Below are 24075 nucleotides of genomic sequence, written 5' to 3'. Positions count from 1 at the left end.
TATAGATGAGGAAACTGAGGCAAACAAGGTTAAGTAACTTAACCAGGGTCACAAAGCCAGCTTCTAAGACCAGATTTGAACTTGAGCCTTCCTGATCCTAAGCCCAGTGCTCTAAATACTGGGATACCTAGCTGCCCCATAATGTTCAACTTACCATGAAATGAAGTCCCTGAAAGCACTTAAAAAGAGCATATTCTTTCAACTAACTTCCAATATCAGCTCCTCCCCAAAATATTTGACATCATAAAGGTTCTTTATTTAGTAAGTCCTTTTACAAATATATAGCACAAGGATATTCCTGTGCTCAAAGAAACAAAGACTGTGATAACTATAAAAATGCATGGGAAAACATGAGATGATGCAAAGTGAGGATCCAAGTAAAGACCCTATGTGACCACAACCATGTAAACAGGAAAAACAAAACAATCAAAGTCAAACAGTGTTCACTTATGATGAACAAATGTGGCCCTAAAGAAAAGACACAAGAGGTCCAGTGGGTAGTGTGCACTAAATGCAATGGCAGACTCAGTCAATGTGTTGGTTGGTCTCGCCAAAGAGTAGGAGTATTTCCTACTCCTGTTAAAAAGAATGGGTCTCTGGCCTAGGGAGAAGGAAAATAATGATGAATGTACATGATCAAAAACAAAATCCATCAATGAAATTTTTTTTTAAAAGAAAATTCATTCAATAAGACAAATATCATAAGGGATAGAAAAGGGAATCAATAAATACTTTTGATTCATGAATGTTGTCAAGTCCCCATTTGATTTCCTGTAAATTATGTATTAATAGTTCTGAATTAATGAAACTGGAGTGTGACCACCATTTAACAAAAAGTCAAAGCATTTACAAAATAACTATATTAAGACAATTCTATGCAATTATCCCCTTTCCGTTTGGGGATGGGTGATTTACAATAAGCAACACTCCAGAAACAGCATAGTGTGATGCAATAGGCATTGGACACTCAAGAGTCAAAAGGCCTAAACCTCCATCTCAGCTTTGCAGAGACCTGAGACAAGTCATGTGAGCCTCAATTCCCTTATATGTCAAATGAGAGGTCTGTGTAAGACAAAGTGTTGGAATATAAGATGATTCTTGATGAATTGTCCTCAAATACAAATTTCCCTTATTAAGGAATATGTATTCTATAGTAACCCAAGAGCATTATTTAATTTACCTGGAATATCATGCCATCAAGTAATTGCCCTTCTAGCTTTTGCAGAAACTTTTCAAATGGCTTCAGTTTTTCTTCCTGGATCCCAAACTTGGAAGGATTGTGGTGGACAGATTTTAGTAACCTTTATTAAAAGAATCTTGGTTATTATTATTACATCTTAAATTTAATAAATTTATTTATATGTAAAATGAAACCCCCCCAAAAGACAAAAAACAAAACTTTAAAAGTCAAATCTTTATTCGGTGCTATATATTTGTGGCAGCATGAGATTAATCCACTTCTCTCAGGTTTTTTTCCTCCATCACCTGAAGTTCATAAAAAAAAAAATACCCAAATAAGGGGCAGCTAGGTGGCACAATGGATAAAGCAACAGACTTTGAGTCAGGAGGACCTTGGGTTCAAGTCTAGCCTTAGATACTTCCTAGCTGTGTGACTCTCGGCAAGTCACTTAACTTCATTTACCTAGCCCTTGCCCTTCTGTATTAGACTTGTTACAAAGACAGAAAGTAAGAGTTATTAAAAAAAACAACACCCAAATAGCTGACAGTCAAGCAATAAACTGAAACCAAGCTAACAGTAAACTACCACTCTGATAGAACCCAATAAAAAGACTTGTAACCATATCATCTAAGTCAAAAATTCAATTCAACTAAATTAGCTCTTATTAAAATTATATTGTACTGGAAATTACCTAAATGTATAAAGGTATGCTTTGTTTCAAAATAAAACCTATTACAAGATAATATAAAGGGCCAAAAATGGATGAAATAGAGGTGATTATTCTTTTGAACAAATGGATTCACCATAGGATTCTTTACAGATATCTCTAAGTGATCAATCAACAAGCATTAACTACCCATTATGTACCAGGTACTGTGGCAGGTAATTGTGGTCACAATTGAGATCTGAGGTAATATTTGTAGAAGCACTTACCACAGTGCCTCACACATAGGAGACCCTATATACTTATTCCTTTCCTTTCTCTTCCCTTTGCTAGGCACTAGGAATACCAAATACAAAGAATGAAACAATCTCTGCTCTCAAGGAGACATATCCTAATGGGAGACCAGAAGAACATAAACATGCATATCCAGAATAAATATGAAGAGGATAAATTCAAAGTAGCTGAACATGACTTTTATCAGGATCTTCACAAGTATATTCTAGAGGCAGCTAGGTGATTCAGTGGCTAGAGTGCCTAGAGACAGGAGCTCCTGGGTTCATTCTGGCCTTAGACACTTTATAGCTAGGTGACCCTGGGCAGGTCCCTTAACCCCAATTGCCTAGCCCTTACTGCTCTTCTAACTTGGAACCAATATTTAGTATCAATTCCAAAACAGAAGAAAAGGGTTTTTCAAAAAAAAAATAAAAACAAGTATATTTATAATTACATGATTTTTAAAGCTGGTACTATGAGTTTTTTTGCTCGCATGTCAATTAAATGACCTACTAGCACCGAAAAGCATTAATAAAAACATGAACTCACCTTTTATACATTGTCCAATGGTCTTTCAAGGTGGAATGATTCTCAATAATTTCATCCAGGGTGAGTAAAACTGTCAGCAGCTCTCCCAGGTGCTCATACATAGTCTGTTAAAAAAAAAAAAAATCTTAGGTGATTATCACTTTCGGTAGTGTGGAAGAGAGAAATTGGAAAAGCTTGCAACAAGGCAGGAATAGCTGGGACTGATGACCTGTCATTCAAACGAGAACATTCTGTTTGGAATGTGGCCGGGAGAAGCAGTTGTAGGAAGGGGAGGAGACCAATTGAAGTCTGTTATATCTTTGGCTTGGAAGACAGAAAGAAGTCTGCTGTCTTTGGCTTTGAAGTCAGAAGAAAAAAGAACAAAGTCCAGCTCTCTCTGATTTGCTCTGTTGTGATATAGTGACTGAACTTCCAGACCTATCTGCCCATTTTCCCAAAGTGAACTATATCCTACCATCCTTCAACCTAAGACTCATTCTAGTATTAGGGAAACCCCAAAACCTCTTTCCCTCCATTTCTTATATTTCCTTCTTTCCCAATAAACCCTTTACTTAATTTAGAGAAGAGAAAGTATTTTATTTGAGACATCATAAACTCACCCTGAATTGATTTAAGAGACTAACAGAAGATCAACAGGAAGGGGGAGGGAAGAAGGGAGGCTGAAGGGAGGAAGGGAGAGAAGGGAGGAAAGAAGAAGATAAACAGCCCTGATCTTTAGTTATCATTTACCATTCAAATAATTCCCTTATAACAGTAGCCATAAGATTTTAGAATTTAAAAATAATGGTTCGGTTGCTGGAAGTATGGGGTAAGTGGTAGGAAAAAATTCTACCAAACTAGGCTTGGCTATCTGGCTTGCAAATATGTTTTGCTGGTCACAACTGAGATCTGAAATAAGTCATGGACCGCCTTTCCACTAAAGGGCAATTGGTTCAGAATCCATATGACACTTAATGGGTATATTACTATTTCAGTTCATAGATAAAAATCATCCTAATAAACTCTACAGTGGCATTTTAATAAATAGTCAATTTAGCTTCTGCAGACTTGGTTCAAGGGATATGGAATACACTCTATATATTTAGACTTGTCTTATGTTTAGTTCATTTTATAGAATTTTTTTCCCTTTCTTTTAATAGCAAAAGTTAAACATATAAACAAAAAATAAAATTCAGAAATAATGCAAATGTGAGGTAGGTTTTGCTCAAGTTCATGTACTCTTACCTGAAAATGAACTCCAGTTGTTTCTATGATTTTGGGTGCAATCCTACAAGAAACAGAACAGAACCTTGTCAAACACTAGTTGGCTTTTTATAACTCATTCCTATTTCAAAATGGTGTAGCAGTAGATGGCTTTTAATAAGTTTAATATGTATTTCTCTCCATTAAGCCTCAATAGTGGGACAGCAAGGTAGCACAGTGGATAGAGTGCCAGGCCTGGAGTCAGGAAGACCTAGGTCCAAATCTGGCCTCAGATATTTCCTAGCTATGTACCCCTGGGCAAGTCACTGAACCCCAAATGCCTAGCAGATGCCACTCTTCTGTCTTAAGACTGATACTAAGACCAAAGGTAAGGGTTTTTTTAAAAACCTTTACAATAATATCTAAGAGTTAATACAATCAAAGCAGCCATCATTATCACTATTCAGTTCTGTCTATGTGAGAAGTTGGTTCATGGATATTCAGCCTAGTAATGAAAACTGCTTAGAAGGTGTGCCACTCAGAGAAAAGAAGACTACTGTTGGCAAACACAGGGCCTGAGTTCAAATCCCAGTCCCAATCTATACTAGCAGTGTCATCCTGAGCAAATCATTTAATCTCTGGTTGCTGCAGCATCTACATCTATAAAATGGGAACCATGCTATCAGTATTACCCACCTTATAAGTTTACTGGGAAAGAAGTATTTTGTAAACCTTAAAATTCTATGTAAATACAAGTTTTGTTGGCTTTTGTAAACTTGAAGGAGAAAGCCTTATCCAACCTAAATGTGGTATTCCCCTTTGCCAGACCCCTAGGACCTGGCACAATGCCCTGCACCCCCTAAGAGGCTCCGCGTGTTTTAGTATGTGACAGAGTCCTGGACTCAGGAAGGGTAGAATTCAAGTCCCACCTCTGACATTTAGTACGGGATGTAGGCAAGGCACTTCAACTCTATAAGCCTCAGCTACCTCATCTGTAAAACGAGAGGGTTGGAATAAATGGTCTCTAAGGTTCCTTCTATCTCTAAATCAATGAGTCTGTGAGGGTCTTGTCACAGAACTGTTGTCCTCACCCATATTCTCCTCCCAGGCAACTCCACAAACACAGAATACAAACATGAGGAGATCCAAGGTAGAAACAAAGAAATACAAAATAACCATGGAAATGCTCCTACCTCAATTGTTAAGACTTCATGAAGAAGACTCCATTTTACCTAAGGTAAAGCAAATTTGTCTGCTATCAACTGATCACTATCTCCCATTTGGTTAGACTTATTACAAGAACTTCACATTAGACATGAAAATCTTCCTGGACCACGGCCTTGTTGTGGCAAAGGGGCTTGAGTAGCCCAATGAGATTATGAGCAGAGTTACCCAACAGAGACCAGTCATGGTGGAGTTTGGACAAAAGGTAATCAATCCATTGGAGAAGAAAATGGCAACTACTTCAATATCTTTGCTAAGAAAACCCCATGGGGAGGATTCAAATGATCCATGAGAAAGCATAGGTTAGAAGGTATCCAACACATTATTGGGGAAGAACAGAGGACAACTACAAGCAGCTCCAGAAAGAATGAAGTAATTGGGTCAAAGCTGAAAGGAAGCTCAATTGCAGGCATGAGTGGTAAGGAAAGAAAAGTCCAGTGCCATAAAGATCAATATTGCGTAGGAGCCAGGGATGTAAGAGCTATGAACCAAGGTAAACTGGATGAGGTCAAACAAGAGATGATGGAAAGACTAAACACTGACATCTGGAATGCCAATAAACTTAAATCAACAGGAATGGTTGAATTTTAATTCAGGTGATCATTACACAAACAACTCTGGGAAGAAATCCCTTACAAGAAAAGAGTAGCTGCCTATCAATAAAAGGGTGAGAAAAGTAGCGTGGGTTTGGATACAACCTCAAAAATGCCAGAAAAGCTATTCGAATCCAAGGCAAACTGTTTGACATCACAGTAATACAAGTCTATTCTCTAAGCACTACACTGATGCCAGAGAGACCAAAGTTGCTCACACCTACAACATCTTCTAGAAATAACTAAAAAACAATGTCACATGCATCATAGGGTACTAGAATGCTAAAGGAGGAAATCAAAAGATAACTGGAATAACAGGCAAGTTTGGCCTTTGAGTACAAAAGGGCAGAGATGAATAATTTGCTCAAAATAACTCATTTGTCAGTCATACATTTTCAACAACCAAAAAGGTTGGATACATGGATATCACCAGATAGTCAATAAAAAATCAGATTTATTAAATACTTCACAACCAGAAGTGGAGAAGTTCTATACAGTTAGTTAAAACAAGATTAGGAGCTGACTATGGCTCATATCATGAGTTTCTTATTGCAAAATTTAGACTTAAATTGAAGAGAGTAGGGAAGCCACCAGACTATATAGCTATGATTTAAAAAATAGCTCTAGGAATATGAAGAGGAAGTGATGAATAGATTTAAATCATTTAAAGGATTAGATCTAGCAGACAAGAGTACCTGAAGAAGTATGGATAGAAGTTTGCAATACTGCAACAAAAAAATCCCAAAGAAAAAGAGCAAGAAAGCAAAATGACTATCTCACAAGCCTTTATAAAGCTAATGAAAAAAGGAAAGCAAAAGGGAAAATAGAAAGACATACTCAACTGAATGCAGAATTCCAGAGAACAGAAAAGAAATAATGAGGTTTTTTAAAATAAGCAATGCAAAGAAATAGAAAAAATTAAATAGGAACCAAAGATGTCTCTTCAAGAAAATTAAGAGATATCAAGGGAATATTTCATACAAAAAAGGGCATTATAAAAGACAAAAATGGCAGGGACTTGACAGAAGCAGAAGAGATTAAGAAAAAGTGACAAGAATATACAGGAGAACTATAAAGAAAGATCTTAGCATCACTGAAACCACAATGGCATGTTACTGATCTAAAGCCAGCCAGCCTAGAGAATAAAGTTGAGTGGGTCTTAGGAAGCATTGCTAATTATAAGGATAATGGAGGTAAGGGAATCCCAGCTGAGTTATTTAAACTCCTAAAAGATGATATTGTTGAAGTGCTACCCTCAATATGCTAGCAAATTTGAAAAACTCAACGTGGCCACTGGATCTGAAAAGATCAGTTTATGTCCTAATCCTGAAGAAGGGTAATGCCAAAGAATGTTCAAATTATCAAACAACTGTGCTCGCTTCACACACCAGCAAGGTTATACTTAAGATTCTGCAAGCAAAGCTTCAGCAATATGTGAACTGAGAAGTGCCAAAAGAGCAGAATAGTTTTCAGAGGCAGAGAAACTGAGACCAAATTGCCAACATTCCCTGGATTATGGAGAATCCAAGAAGAGTTCTAGAAAAATACCTACTTCTGCTTCACTGACTACACTAAAACCTCTGACTGTGTGAATAACAACTAAATGTGCCAAGATCTCAAAGAGATGGAGAAAGAGATCATCTTACTTGTCTCCTGAGGAATCTGGAAGGTCAAAGAAGCAACAGTTAGAAACTGAATATGAAACAACTGATTGGCTTAGTACTGGAAAAGGAGTATGACAAGGCTGTCTTTAATTTATTGCAGAGTACAACATGCAAAACGAGAGCCTAGACAATCAAAAGTCAGAATTAAAACTTCTGGGAGAAATATCAATAATATCAAGTATGCAAATGATAGCTCTCTGATGGCAGAAAATGAGGAAGAATTAAAAAGCCTCTTGATGAGTGTGTAAAATCTGGCATGCTATAAGAAATGATAAGTAAGGAGACAGTTAGGTAGCTCAGTGGATTGAGAGTCAGGCCCAGATACAGGAGGTCATGGGTTCAAATCTAGCCTCAGACACTTCTAGTCACTGTGTGACCCTGGGCAAGTCACTTAACCCCCATTGCCTAGCCCTTACTACTCTTTTGCCTTAGAACCAACACAGTGTATTGATTCTAAGACAGAAGGTAAGGGTTTAAAAAAAATGATAAGTAAAATGGTTTCAGAAAAGCTAGGAAGACCTGAATGAACTGATGCAACACAAAATAAGCAGAATGGAGAGAACATTGTTCACAGTAACAATACTGTAAGATGATCAACTATGAAAACTTGGCTACTCTCAGCAATGCAATGATCTGGGAAAATCCTGAAAGACTTATGATGGGGAATGCTATGCATCTCCAGAGAAAGAATTGTTGGAGTCGGATAGATACAGATCAAAGCATACTTTCACATCAGTGTATTTAGTTTTATTTGGGGGATTTGGTTTTATGTGAGTGTGCCTTTACAACAATGACCAATATGGAAGTGTGTTTTGCATGATAATAAAAATTAAATTTAAAAATAAATATTATTTAAAATATTAAAAATAAAAAATAAAACAAAATCTGGCTTGAAGCTTAACTTAAAAGTTAAAAAACAAAAAAGTAAGATTGTGGTAGTTCCATCACTTCCTGGCAAATAGAGAAGAAATGGAAGCAATGTCAGACTTTATCTTCTTTAGCTCAAAGATCAATGCAGATGATGATTGCAGCCATGAAATTTTAAGACACTTGCTCTTTGGAAGGAAAGCTATGGCAATATACTAAAAAACAGAGACATCATCTTGCTGACAAAGGCACATACAATCAAAGCTATAATTTTTTCCAGTAGCAGTGTATGGTTGTAAGGGTTGGACTATAAAGAAAACTAAGTACTGCCAAATTGATGCCTTCTAATTGGAGTGCTGAAGAAGGCTTTTGAAAGTTTGCTTGGACTGCAAAGAGATCAAATTACCTAATACTTAAAGAAATTAATTCAAACTACTCACTGGAAGGTCAATATTGAAACTGAAGCTTAAATACTTTGGCCAGCTAATGAGAAGACAGGACTCGTTAGAAAAGATCCTGATGTGGGGGAAGATTGAAGGCAAAAAAAAGAGAGGACAGCTGAGAATGACATGGACAGACACGGAAGGAAGAAATATGAGCCTGGACTTTAGGAAATAGTAAAGGACAAAAGTAAAGGATCTGGGGTACTGTGATCCATGGGGTCACAAAGAGTTGGACACAACTAAACAACCCAATAACAACAGACAAGAAAACTACCTGTGAGAATCTGGGGCCTCCCTGAGCTGCTTGGGGCCTCAGTTTCTTCATCTGTAAAATGAAGATCATTACACTAGATCTTTTCAGGTAGGTATCATTTAGGCTCTAACATTCTAAGAAGCTAAATCCTGATTACAATGGGTCAGTAGCAAAACATTCATGAAAAACATGAAAATAATTCTCACTGCAGGCTAAAAAATAGAAACAAACATCACTAGTGCCTTCTGGTCATAAAGAGGGAAAACTTAAGCGGTACTATGATAAGGTGAAAAACACAATGGACCAGGAGCTAGGAGGCTAGGCTAGGCTCTCATGCTGAAATTGCCACCAATTTACTAAGTGAAATTAGGCAAAGCCCACAGCCTAAGAGTTAGTTTTCTAATCTTAAAAAGTAGAGACTTCTGTTCTACTTCTCTCACAAAGCTACTATAAAGGTAAAATGTGATAATATATGTGGAAATTACTTTGGAAAATATAAAGTACAACTCTGAGCTATTATCAAAAACTAGGTCTATATCTACATGAAAATTTAAGAAACCCAAGAGAGGGAGGGAGAGTGGTTGGGAAGAGGGAAGGAAGGAGGGAGGAATGTTTCTGGAACTCCTTACTTGTTACTGATATAAAGTGCAGCCAATTGATGGACCACGTTCATGACTACTTCATAGCACCTTGTCACAAAACAAGACAGTTCCTGAAATGACAAATGGGAGACTTATTGTTTTTTTCAAAGTAGTTTAAAACTAAAATGTACAATGTTCATCAAAAGCCAGCATACCCAAGCAATGAAGTCCCTCAAGCAACCAGACACACCTTGGAACCAACATAGGGACACTCACAAGGGGCCAAGCTGTCCAAAACTTTAATCCAAAAGGAAAAAAGCTTCGGAAGACACTTTAAAAGACTTTAAGTCCATTATACCACTGAGGGTAGTCATACAGCAAGCACAGCACAATCATTTCTATTTGCAGAACACAAAGAATGAATTAACTAAAAGTTTTTAACACATGTCCTTGTTATTTCACCAAAATTTACAAAGACTTCTGTTTTCTACCTCTGAGTTCATCATCTTTAGGAAGTATCATTTGGATAACCCTAACTTAATAAATTTATTTTCTACTCAAAAGACAGGTGAGATTTACACTTACTAGATTGAGAAGTGTATCTTCATCATCCCAATGTCTAGTAGAATTATCTTTAGGTTTCTTGCAGCTCTAATCAGGTTTTACTTGAGAAGTTACAACATTTTTGAAGATATAAGAAGTTTTTTGTTTAGGTAGGAAGTAATTAGGAGATTTCTTATTTCTTCTTTGATGTTTGTTCACCTTCACTCAAATTATTTTAACTTTAAAATAATTTCATTTTAACTTTATATTCTATAAAGCCTTATGAAATTATCTCAATTATGATCAGGGAACTTAAGATTTGTGGTTACTCAAGTCAACTAGGCCCTGAAGCTTTGTCCCTGGTCCAGTTTGTCCAAGGTCTTTATCAATTATTTGGATAAAGCTCTTTGTGGTCACAACAAAATCTTAATCTCAAAAAAGATCTCAAACAGGCTACCACAACAGGTCAAATCCAAATAGAGGGAATTTCAAAAGTAAATACAACATCTGAAATCCAAAAAATTCCTCAAGTGTAACCTTGCACTGAATTAATCCTCCTGCTGGGACCTGAAGACTCTGGCAAGAGTTCAAAGGAACCATCCTCCTGAGGCACTATCTTTTGGGGCTGCTGCATCCCACTGTAGATACACAATTGAGTTTGTGGTCCACTAATATCTCCCAAATCATTTTCAGCAAAATTCTCTTAATGCTTCTGAAGTTTGATTGATTCCTTTACATTTATCCCTATTAAATTTCATTTTAATAAATAATAACATCCTAGCCCAACATTCTAGCCTGTCAAGTGTTTTTGGGATACCGTAACCCAGTGTGAGAGCTCTGTTCTGAGCTTTGTGTCTTCCACAGATCGAATAAGTACACCAGGTATGCCTTTATTTCAGGCATTAATAGAAATATTAAATAGCAAGAAGCCACGGATGGATCCCCAAAGCCCTCCATTAGAGATCTTGTCCAAGCTGACACTGAACCATTGACTGGTCTGACTAGCCAAGAATTTCCCAGTCCATTTAAATGTGCCATATCCTCAGTCATGTCTATCTGGCTCACGAAAGTGCCATGACAGCAAGTCTCTGTGAATCAATGGCAACTTTCTCTTTATATAGTACCCCTCCTGCCCTTTGTGGTTAAACCCGATTGACCTTCTTACTGGTCTTCACACATGGCCTCTTACCTCCACACCTTTGCACTAGTTGTGCCCACCATCCAGAATACAGTCCCAGCTCTTTAAAATCTCATTTCCAGCAAAACCCTGCTGAAGCAGAACCTTCCCCCAAAAAACTTTTCCTGATCATCTAAGGGCTGCTGCCTCCCCATTTGCCCAAGAAAACATCAGCTCCCTAAGGATACTATGTCTTTGTGTCCTTGATACCTCACTCTGAATAGGCCTTTAATAAAGACAAGGTGATTGTTTGGTATCTATACCATATAGGAAGCTAGAAAAAATTCTAGGAAAACAGCAAATCAAGTACCTGTAAGAATGAAATGAATCTTCCCATCTGAATTTGGCAATCACCTTCCGCCATGCTGGAATCTGTGGCTTTAAAAGGTAACAAAGGCAATCAGATCTCAGTGAAGAATTTCAGTCAGACTTAATCAACCAAAAAAATAACCTAACATAGTCAAACTGATATCCTCAAAACTCTCCTCAAGCAACACCAGATCCCAATGTGCCCACCCTAGAGGGCCCTGCCTCTCAAAGTCCATAGTATTTGACTCTGTATTGACCTATATGCAATCTGTTTAAATTTACATATTTACTTCTTGTCTCTCCCTTTATAATTGTAACCTCTTTGCAAAAAGACTCTTCAGTCTTTTGTCTTTGTATCCATCAATCATAGGAAAAGCAAACAATCATTATCACACCAATTTTTAGAACTAAAAGACTTACCTCCTTCTCCATAAAACAAAAGTCCATTGTAAAATTTTGTTTCAGCCTGTTTCAAAGGGGAAAAAAAGTGTTTTTAGCTGTCATGTGGGCTTTGTCCATCTGTAGCTGAGCATATGAAGTCTAAGGCCACAGAGGTACCTGAGACATCCTTGGGTGGTTCTGGAATCTCCTCCAGAGGGGTCTCTCCCAACACCATAAAGTACAAGTTGGTATATGATTTAGGGGAAGCCCTGGATCTTGGTCGAAGGCCTGTCAACCACCCCAGTCACCCAGACTTCAAAGCTCAGGGCCACTTTTAAGGCTTTGTGGGTCCTTTATGTACTCAGTCCTCCTGATTTTGGGACAACATGGCACCCTTTTATGCAGCCTTTGCCCACACTCAATGCCAGCACCACCAGCAGGCACTCCCAGTGTTGGCCTCCTGCCTTCTGATCTTATGGCTACTCTGCATGAGGCTAAGAAGAAAAGGAAGTGCTCATCTTGCTATCAGAAGGCTCAAGGATGCCTCCTCTGCCATTAAGAGGTCACAGGCAAGTTTTTTCACTTCTCCAGGTCTCATATCCTTGGGTAGAATGAGGGCTCTGGGCAAGAAGACCACCAAAGTCCTTTATAGCTCTCATGGTCAATGACCAATTCATTAGCTATGGTAGACTCAACAAGTCATGTCACTTTCTAAACTGCAGTTCTCTCTTCTGCAAAATGAGGCAGCTGAGAGAAAACTGCCTTGTAAACCTAAAAATACTACAGAAACCTAAGTTATCCACAGAACAGACATGTCTGAGCTCCTGCTCCACAACACACTCTGCAATGTACATGATGCCCAGTCCTCCCCAATCCTAACTTTCTCATTTCACTTATTTCATTCCACTCACTTATTTCACACACTGAGTTCCTGCCAATCTCCAAAGCTGTGTCCCATGCTCCTCCTTCCCTGGTCTCCCTCTGGGCACATCTTTGCACTGTCTTTCATGGCTAAAGCAGACTCCTTGCTCTCCATTTCTCGACTCTCAGAAATCCTTTTCTCTCCTTTGGTTCAGTCCAGGTGCCATTTTATCCACTGTGAGGCTGGCCTTCCTTGGTCCTCCTTAGAGCACTCAGGCTATTCTTCAGGATTTCTACACCCTCTCTTTACCCCTCTTTCTCTCCCTGTCTCTATCTTTGTCTCTGTCTCTCTCATAAATTGAGAAATTTTTAACCTTCAGTGATCATTTCTTGATTCTTCTTATCAATATTTCTTCCTGAATATCCATTATAAGTGACCCACATCTCCTATAAGAATACAAGTGCCTAAGAGACAGAAAGTAGTAGCAGAATTCAGGGCAATGTTAGAAAGGAACAGGAGCCACCAAAGCTTCTGCCAGTCATTTAATGATCCTTCAACTACAGTTTAGAGGACTGTGGATTCAACATGTTTAATTCAAACATTTTTTAAAAATCAGGCCATAGTTGATAGATTATTGGTTTGAAAACTATTAAATTTAGGAAACATTTATAATATACTTTTAATAATTACCTCATATTTTAATTTCTTGATTTCACAACAAAGAGCAGCATATACAGTGATGACTTTGTTTAAGACCTGGTTTAAATAGGCAAAGTGGAGAAAAAAAATTTAGCCAATAATGTACACAGCCATTTTTAGGTAAATATTTAGGTATTAAGGTTCTTTACCTTGTTTTCCGTCTTTATGAGCTCCAAAAGGGAAGACTGTTCATAAGGCAACAACTATTTAAGAACAAGAGAAAAAACACCTTTTAGTTTGAAAACTGAAAGCATTTTTAGACCTGTGTTAAACATTTACCCAAGTAGCTACAAAGTACTCAGTACTATTACAAGGACTGTTCTCCTGTTGTCTAGGCCCAAATTCAGAGAATCTTAAGAGTTCTGAGAAGGGCTCTTGTTGCAACTTCAGCCCATCCCTTAGTTCTGTCCCTGAAGCCAAAAAGAATGAGTGCTGTCCCTCATTCACATGACAATCTTTCCCATCTTTGATTACACAGGTATGATATGTCCCCTCCATCCATACTCCCATGCCATGTCTTCTCTTTTCCAGATCAAACATTCCCAGTTCTATACAACTAATTAAGACAACTTATTAAGAAGGAAAAGAATAAAACATAGGAAAACAGGTTTTGATAGGATACAGTTATCATTTAAGATATAATCCTATCAGGCCAATTTTGGTTATCCCCTGGGTCCTTAGATAGCATTCTTATAAATTAAAATGGGGCATAGTGCAAACTAATGCATTAGGGAAAAATGATTGGAAACATGCTTATAAAATGATGTGCTCTGAATTATCAGTTATTCTACAGGGAAAGCAGCTGAAGCTACAAGCCTGCTATATCCAAAGTGCCTCACAAAATGTTGGGTTTTTTTTCCTTAAGCTTTTTTTCCCCTTAAAACTATTACCTTCTGAGGCCACATTGAATCCAAGCCTGACTTTCTATACATTGAACTTCATAGCTGCCACAGAAATCATCTGGTTGCCCCTAATTTTATAGATCAGGAAAACTGAGGCCCAAAAAGAATGTTTGGAAGATATGCCACTAAAACTCTGTAGGGTAAAGAACTATGCCCTCTCAACAACAATGATAAAAAGAATGAGGTAGTGTGAAAAGCATTAGATTGAGTTCAAATCTCAGATTTGGTAGCTACATGACCTCAGCGAGGGAATTTGTCTATCTAAACAATGTTTATATGATCCCTTCTGCCTCTAAAACCCATAAGATTACTGGGGAGCATGAATTATAAATATTAGCCAACATCAATTCTTATACTATTAGAATAGATAAATTCTTAAGGAAAGAAATATATATTAAGAAGGGTTTTGAAAGAAGTTTATTTAGAAGGAGGCAGCAAGGTGGTTCAGTGGATAATGTTGGACCTAAAATTGGGAGAACCTGAATTCAATTCTGGCCTCAAACATTTCCTAGCTGTGTGACCCTGAGCAAGTCACTTAACCTAAATTGCCTAACCCTTACTGCTCTTTTGTCTTGGAAGTGATACTTACATCAATCCCAAAACAGAAGATAAGGTTTAAAAAAAAACAAGAAAAAGAAAAAGTGTATTAATGAAAGATTACTATAAGTAAGGTAAAAAACTTCCAAAGGAGACAAAGATGGGGAGGAAGGGCAAAAGAAAGTAAAAAATAGAGAAGAAGCTAAAAAGAACTTGAGAATTTTCCAGTTTTAGAATTATAATTTAAATATTATAATCTTGGATGCAAAGATAATGATAAGCATTTTAATGCTTGGTTATTTTTTCTAAAAGGGGCAAATGATAGTGGACTTAATCTTGGCCTTTAACTAAATGAGAACTTAATGGAATAATGAATTGCTCTTTCCACTTAAAGAACAAGAAGGTACTGCCTTATGGAAGAGCAGGAATTCTTAATTAAATATTAGAACAGCTGAACTGAAGAGGTTGGGAGGTCCCCAAAGAAAGGTGTGCAATTTATCACTTACTGAAGGAAAAATAAACTGTTTTAGTATAATTCTACCTCAGAAAGAGATAGTATGAATAACAGTGCTGGAACTGAAGCTAGGGACGCAGGGCTCATCTTCTTGCTCTGAACCTACAAAATGAGTGAGGGCAGGAATCAAACCACCTATCCAAGGCTGACAGGCCTGACCAAATCATGGTGGGCACAATCATCCTTTCACTACTAGTTTTTGGGACAACAAAGGAGAAAGTTATTATACACCTGAGCATTATGGAAACATGACTAATTGTTAGGGTGAAAGACACATGACTCATCCTCTTAGGAGGCCTTCCAGCCCATGAGTTTTTAAATTCTACAAATAAATCTTTCTGAATATTCATGGGGGCAGCTGGGTGGCCCAATGGATTGAGAACCAGGCCTAGAGATGGGAGATCCTGGGTTCAAAACTAGCCGCAGACACTTCCTAGCTGTGGGACCCTGAATAAGTCACTTGACCCCCATTGCCTACCCCTTACCACTCTTCTGCCTTAGAACCAATACCTAGTATTGGTTCTAAGGCAGAAAGTAAGGGTCTAAAAAAAAAATAATGGAAATTCATCATGAAATAAAACAAATCCAACCTTTAGGGCTATAGGGTCAAGCCTGAAGTCCCAGACATCACCAACAGAGCTATCCAGTGCATCTTCTATTCTTCTTAGCTGGGATGTGTACTCCTCAAGAAATTTCCCATAATTCTTCAGCTGTACTTCAGCATGAATTTCTAAAAATAAATTTAAAGACAGAAGCTGATATGACATACAGTAATATATTCAAGACAAAAAAAAAAGCCTTTCTTCTGATTTCAAGGTGATATTAATTGTCTACACTTAAATGCCAGGTAGGATATTGGATCTTCCTGAAAGTATAGGTTTAAAATGTAAAGGGATTTTTCCTTTGCAAGTGATTTTTCTGGCATTTGGGATGCCACATGAAGAACCTTTGTGATGAATCATTTAAAAGTTCTGGCTAACTCAACAATTATCCTACAACTCTTAAGAATAAAGACTTTGCCCATTTAACCTAGGTTTCTAGGAAGCCCAAGTACCTAGGAAAAAACAAAGGCAGTTGAAGGTTCAATTGATATCTGCATATAAGTATTTTTACAGTCTATCTGGATTACTGCTTTAAGGAAGACAAAATATTTCTTAATGCATGGTGTCACACTTAAGATTTTATTTTCTATATCTGATAAGCCCTGAACTTCTTTTTTAAAAATATTTGCTCACATAGTCTCTCTTCAAAATGTAAAATTTAACCCAGCCTAATTCTAAAAATCATTTTTCCCCACAATATGCTTCGCACCCATATGGATGAAATTTTTAGATTGGGCCCGTGTCTGCATTGGCATAAGGAATTTCTCATGAGAAAACCATCTGTACCAGTAGAAATCAACATCGGCTCCTGCAACTTACAATTCTAGTGGAGCCAATGAGAATAATGGAGAAGTTGGAAAACCATGAAGATCTGGATTCCAGGCCCATCTCTGACATACAATTGCTATGGGATTTAGAACAAGTCACTTAATCTCTTAAAGAGTCCAAGGCAACTATGATATACCAAGATTTTACAAAAAAAAAAAAGTCTACTTTTGCTATTGTAAAAGTACATGACTCAAATTTTAAGAACTATAATCCAAAGAATAATTCATCAAGTTTCATAAAAGCCAATTTTCTTCAAACATAATTTCTAGGAAACTTCATTTACTTATAGTACCTCTCTCTTCACAGAATTGTTGTGAGATTCAAATGAGATACTATATGTAAAGCAATCCACTATACTTAAGACATTTGCTATATATCCATTATTGATACAGCAGAAAGAAAATCTTAAAGGTTCTTTGAAAGCATGACTTTTAAGGTCCAGAGGGGATTAAAGAAGTGGACCTGGAGTCAGGAAATCCAGTTCTCATCCAGTCTCAGATACCAGTTGTGTGACCCTGGGCAACTCATTTGAACTATGTTTGCCTCAATCTCCTCAATTTTTTTTTCAGCATTTAGCTCAGAGCCTGGCAAACTGTTGTATTTAATAATTGACTGGCTGACTCTCAAATATATGACTGTAGAAAGAACTATAAAAATAATACAATTAATCATCTGACCTTAACCATCAAGATGAATCCGTTTTGTCTACAAATATGATTTAATAACAATAAAAATTCTATCCCTTTTATCTTTGCTTTAATATGTAATTCTATATTTTTGTGTTCTATAAAACCAAAGAGCTAATGCACCAATCCCCTAATGACAGGTGCATCAAAAAACTCAGACCAGAAAGCATCTTGACTATTGTGCTATAGGCCTGAATTATTATAAAGAATAAGTTAGAAGACCTGGATTTACTTTCTCATTTCCCCAATGACTTATCTGAGCTATCAGATCCTTTAGCTAATCAGTGTTCCATTCTCACATTTCACAATTACCCAATTCTTAATCATGGTAAAGCTATTTCAGGGTTGTGGGACATTTAAGAATAGTGATAATCTCCAATTAATGGCAACATGACCCAGAATAGAAAAATGTACCTTTCCCCTACCTCTAGTTACTTATATTTTCTCTAAGACCACCCAGCAAGACATCTCATTGTCACTTAAATATAAATGGTCTACATAAGAACAGTCAAATTAGGTTAAAGTATAGAAATAAAGTAGAAAGTTGTTGGTTACTCATTTCAACCAAGACTTAAGTCTGTGGAAAAATTTGTTCATAGCTGAACAAACTGTTCATTGCTGGCTCAGTCACACATTGGTGAGGAGAAAGGAAACCTGTTAATACATTTTAAAGTTGCCTTCCTCATCAGACCAATCTGGGTAAAATTGTTGGAAAAATCTACTAAAATGTAGTTAAGATGCTATTAATGTGGCTTACATTTTAAATTTTTTCATAGAATAAGAATAAGGGAAAATCATGAATAACCAAGTATCTGAAAACTTGACAAGTTTGGTCAATAATATACTGCTCACAATAATACATAAATCTCCTGAAATGGAGAAAAGAAACATATCATCCAATACATACCTTAAGTACTGAGCACCAGGCTCTTTCAAAGGTGTTTGTGAAAAATTGTAAACAATGGAAATTCACATCAAGGTCAGTACTAAATGTTGCCCACTCTTCATATAAAACCTAATGAAATTTAACTATGCTGTAGTTAGTTTTTTTTTAAGTGTCCAAAAATTCGGTTAGAATTCAAGAAGCAAATAAAACTTTAATGACAGCTATAACATAAGAAAATCTGTGCTTGAAAAACACTAACAAGAGGCCTACAATCTTCAACTATGTAATTTTACAAAAGGCTTATTTTGAAATACATCTTATGTCTGTACATATACAAACCCTGCCAATTACTAAATCATCATTAAACAATAATAAGGGATAGATTTCCAAATGTCAAATTCTACTAAGTATAAGCTGTCCATTAAAATTAGGATCAAAGAATTTAGAGCTGGAAAGGGCTTCAAATCATTTAGTTCAATACTCTCATCTAACAAATTAAAAAAAAAAAGGCCCACGGGGTTGACTTACTCAAAATTAAATAGCTAGAAAATAATTAGCAGAGCTAGAATTTGAACCCAGGTCCCCAGACTCCAAATCCTATCATAGCTCAATTTTGGCAAGCACACAAAAAATTACTTTAATGAATAGAAATTTTCCTAGCCCAAAGAAGCAGCTGCACTAAAGAATGCATCTTTGAATGCTGCTTGATGCAAAACAAGCCCAAACTCCAAAATTACAAAAGCCCTAAAATACACAATTTGTTTTTTAAATGCTCTAAGCAAAGATTTTTTCTTCCAACAAGGTTGATAGTAAGAGAATGAAGAAAACAAAACAATAAACCCAAATCCCAATAACTTGGTTTGAAAGAGAAAAACAGGAAACAGAAACCCAGACATCAGTTTATTTAAAGAACTCCTTGCCCTAAGAAACTAGCCCTAGAGGCTAGAGACAGATGAACTCCCCAAGGGATACCAGGCAAGAGTCAGGCCTTATGCAGATACTAAACATGCCATCACTAAGACTAATTTCAGAGTGAAACTTCATTTAAATCTCAACTAAAATCCCACTTCCTACAGAAAGCCTTCCCAAATTCCTCTTTAATTCTGGGGCCTTTTCTCTATTTCTTCCTATTTGTCCTGTAGATAGCTTGCTTTATTACATAAGTACGTGTGTATGTAGGCTTATTTCCCTCATAAGATTGTGAGTTCCGAGAGGGCAGAAACTGTCTTTGGCCTCTTTTTTTTTTTTATCCCCAGCACTTTATAGTGCCTGGCACACAGTAGGCACTTAATGGGAATTAAAATGAAGGGAATCATTGGAGTGGGGGATCATGGGACTTGAGAGAAAAGAAGCAGCATAAACTGTGGGGCTCTGAGGACAATCTGAGGAAAAGAGAAGTGTGAGGAAAACAGTCTAAGCTGGGAGAGAAGTGGGGAGGGAAAGAATAGACAGTGAGGGAGAAGGAACTGACAGTCTGAGAGGGACCAATGTGAGTGGGGAGAGAGTCGGGAGCGCTCTTAACTTAAAAAAAGTAGAACTTAAGTGAAAAGAACAGTCTGAGCGAGGAGAGAAGGGCAGCCAGAGGTGGGAGGGCAACTTGAGAGAGGAAGACATAGGGAAGGGAGAACAGATGGGAAAAAGGGGTGGGGGGGGGGCAAGAAGGGAGGGGAAAATAGGAGGGAGAGATCAATTTGGAGGGATCAGTCTAAGGGGAAATGCCTAGTGGAGATCAGTCTAAGGAGAACAGTCTTGGGAGGATGGAAAGGGGGGTCAGTCTAAAGGGAACAACCTAGGGAGACTAACTTGGGGGAGTAGTCTAGGGGGTTAGTCTAGGAGGGACAGTCTGAAGAAGACAACCTTGGAAATGATCTTGGGGGGAAGGGGAAGGCTAGGCGTGACAGTGTAGAAGGGGTATCAATCTAGGGAGAACAATCTGAGATGGCTACCTTGGGGGGCAATATAAGAGGACAGTCTAGGGGGGACAGCAGTGGGTAATCTTCTAGGAGGCAGAGGATGGGGAAAATCCCATCTGAGTGGGGCTGAGGGAGTGGGCACAGCTGAGGGGGTACTGGGGGGGGTCGGTTTGAGGAGAGGTTGGGGTGGTGGGGGTCAGGGAGCAGGACAAGGTGGGGTCCGGGCCAGCGCCGGTTCCAGCACGAAGATTAGGAGTTTCTCAACCAGAGCTCCAGAGTTTCCATCCCCCGAGAGCCCACTACCCACCCCTCCCCGCTCCCTCCTCCACCTTACTCTGCGAGCCGTCGTCCAGGCGGTCAAACTCCCAGTCGGGCGACAGAGTCTCCACCGCCATAGCCCCAGCTGCAACCAGAGCGGCCTCGCCCCCGTGACTGACGGACAGGAGGGCGTTCACGTGACTTCCTGTCCCGCCCCATTAGACTCCAGAGCGGGGACACACAGGCTCACTCTGCCCCTGGCCCCGAGGTTCGCCGGGAAACCGAGTCCTCGAGTGAGGCCCCGTCTCCGCGGCCGCTTTCGGTCCCGCCTCAGCGGGCGGTGCGTAAGTAAGCCCAACCCTACCTCGGCTTTCCGGACAGGATTTGTGACTGTCAGTACAGTTGCAGGGTCCCCGATCTAATGGGTTCCTTCCCCTCCCCGAGACCGCCCCCTTCGTAGAGCTTCGAGTCCTGTGAATCCGGCGGGTATCGCGATACTTGGTCGAGTAGTGCCAATCGTAGAATCACAAAGTTGCGCCCATTCCCCCCTCATTTTACTAACGAGGAAACTGAGGCACAGACTGAGTGAGTAACTACCCTCGGGGCACCCAAGTGTGTTTTAGTTGAGGACCTCGAAGTAAGGCCAGTGATGAAGATGACGAAGAAGGGGATGACAGCACTAAGTCTCCATGGGATGATCTTTTTACATTTCCCACTTGATATCAGGATCGAACATGAATCGTCACTATCGTGACTATTTCCTTGTTGGAAGGACCCCCAGAGGTAATGCTGGAGAGCGTCAGCTCACCCACTAACTCAGCGCTTACTGTTTGCAAAACACAGCAATGATACACGTGTTATGTGTAAAGATAATGAGCACCAGCAAAATGCTTTACAGAGATTAACTAATAAGGTATGTTGTTAACTAACATACTGCCTTGTATATATCATATAATAGATTTGACTGCATATTTATTTGCTATATGAATGTTTGCATTATATATATATATATATATATATATATATATAACCTCGCAGTGATAAGCATATATGGTATATATGTGTTGTGTTGGCTAGCCCCAAGTGGTTATTTGCATTATATGTGTTTATATTTCCATTGCTTTACATATATCATATGGTATATGTGTACTATGATAATTAAGTTAATATACTATATGGACCTATCCATTATGTGTTTATATTTGTTGGGCCTTGCATTTATCATAAAGTAAATATTCTTAATTCATTTAATATCTATTTTGCATTATATATTTTGCATTGACTTGTATATATCATATATCTGTTCTGTTAACTAACTGTGGTTATATGCATTGTATGTGTTATATATTTCCAATGCTTTACATCATATAGTATATACATATATGTGTATATATATATACACTATGGTAACTTATTTAATATATATGGATATATCCATTATTTGTAAATATTTGCTGTGCCTTACATTTATCATATAGTATATATGGGGCAGCAACATGAGAAAGTAGGTAGAGCAATTGGGCCTGGAATCAGAAAGACACCTCTTTCCAAATTCAAATCTGGCTGCAGACTTGTGCTAGCTGTGTGACCCTGGGGAAGTCATGTGCCCCCATTTGCTTCAGTTTCATCATCTGTAAAATGAGCTGGAGAAGGACATGGCAAACCATACTAGTATCTCTACCAAAAAAATCTCAAAGTAAAAAAAGTCAGACATGATTGAAAAATGACTGAATGATGAAATAAATATACACCTATTATTTAGAATGTTAACTGGTTAGTGTTTTTCATGAACATTGTATTAATTTAATGTATATATATATATATATGTGCATTATGTATGTATATATTTTCGGTGCCTTGCATCTATTATATAATGTGTGTATATATATTTGTGTGAACTAAATTGGTATATGTGTATATGTGCATTACATGTTTATCTCTGCAGTGCCTTGTATATATCATGTATATATGTGGGTTAAAGAATTTAATATGTATTATATATGTATGTGTTTCAGTGCCTTGAATATATGTATATATTAACTAATTTAACACATATGTGCATTATATGTATATGTTTGCATTGCATTGCATATATCATATATTATGTCAACTAGTTTATTAAATTTATAGATGCATATATATTTCAGTGTCTTGCATATATCACATAATACATCTATACATGTATGTGTGTGTTGTATGAGTGGCTTTTATATAATGCTTCAATATATCATGCCTACAATTCCTTCCCTCCTCATCTCTCCATCCTGACTTCCTTAGAGTCCCTGCTAAAATCCATTAAAAAGCCTTTCCTGACTCCCTTTAATTCTAAAGCTTTCCCCTCTGTTAATTATCTCAGATTTATCATACTTCTAAATTGTTTGCACGTGGTTGTTTGCATGTTGTCTCTTTCTATTAGACTGTGAGCTCCTTGAGAGCAGGGACTGTCTTTTGCCTTTCTCTGAATACTCTCTGCTAACTGTCACACAATTGCTGAATAAATTCTTATCAACTTGACTTGATGATTATTATTCTGTTTTTAGTATTATTTTATTATATAAGTTTAGTTATGTGTTAATACTAGTAGCAGTAGAAGTAGTAGTAGAATGTAAGCTCTTTAAAGTCAGGGACTTTCTGAACTTTATATTTGTATCCAGAGTGCTTGCATAAAATGCTTTTTTCATTCATTCATTTATTTCGGGGGGGAGGCTAAAATAAAATTGAAAAACACCTTATAAATATCTCCTTGGATTGAATGGGAGCCTCACAGTTATTACTCTAAAGATTTAGCATCAAAATCAGAAAAATCTGATTTAAAATCTTACTTCTGGCATGGTGTGTCCACATGATCCCAGGTGAATCATAACCTCCCAGTTCCTAGGGCTTCTCATAAAACTATTCTGATTCAACTGGCATTTATTAAGGGCCCTTTACCAGCTACTTCCCTGAAGATAAACTCCCCCAAGTAGTCCCTGTCTTCACTGAGTTGGCATTCTGTTGGAGAGAAAAATAACATATAAATTAATTTGTCAATGGTCCATACATAAAATCACAAGTCCAGTTTGCTCCCTTCTAATATTAAAAAAAAAAAATCTCATTGGATCCCAGCTAGGTAAGAATCTCAATGACAAAGGAAATTAATAGGTAATCATAGAATTAAGAGCTAGAAAGTACCTAGGAGTTTGAATTTTCCAAGCCCAGCTGAGTGCTTCTCATATTTTGTCATTTTGGAACACAAAATGATATTAATTATGATGACAGAATTTGAAGAGGTTCAGAGCCATCTGATCCAATTACTGCCTGTACTATATTCCATACAAATAATGATCCACCTTCTGATTAAAAATCTTGGGTCAGGAGAAACCTGATACTGCCTGAGGCCTCAGCCCTATTCATTAGATTTTCCTCCCTTTCATCATACATACCTCCAGCCAGAATCTGCCCCAGTCACTTTAGCTCAAAGGCTTTGGTTTTGCCTTCTGGGGCCAAATAGACCCATGTTAATCTC

General features: G+C 37.7%; 1 protein-coding gene across 1 annotated transcript in view; it reads right to left on the bottom strand.

The window, feature by feature from the left end:
- WASHC4 (WASH complex subunit 4) overlaps positions 1–21023 on the bottom strand; it is a 54190-nt gene extending 33167 nt beyond the window's left edge. The window contains exons 1-10 of the mRNA XM_001365771.3: positions 20647–21023; positions 15988–16127; positions 13594–13647; positions 13436–13501; positions 11923–11968; positions 11504–11571; positions 9522–9604; positions 3891–3933; positions 2667–2770; positions 1181–1301 (exon numbers count right to left, since the gene is read on the bottom strand). Coding sequence (XP_001365808.1) covers positions 1181–1301; positions 2667–2770; positions 3891–3933; positions 9522–9604; positions 11504–11571; positions 11923–11968; positions 13436–13501; positions 13594–13647; positions 15988–16127; positions 20647–20707 — 786 coding nt within the window. The 5' untranslated portion in view covers positions 20708–21023. The remainder of the gene's footprint in view (positions 1–1180; positions 1302–2666; positions 2771–3890; positions 3934–9521; positions 9605–11503; positions 11572–11922; positions 11969–13435; positions 13502–13593; positions 13648–15987; positions 16128–20646) is intronic.
- Positions 21024–24075: the final 3052 nt, after the last annotated feature.

Source organism: Monodelphis domestica, chromosome 5, assembly GCF_027887165.1.
Source record: "Monodelphis domestica isolate mMonDom1 chromosome 5, mMonDom1.pri, whole genome shotgun sequence".
Lineage (NCBI taxonomy): Eukaryota > Metazoa > Chordata > Mammalia > Didelphimorphia > Didelphidae > Monodelphis > Monodelphis domestica.
This window is presented reverse-complemented; position numbering and strand designations above follow the sequence as displayed.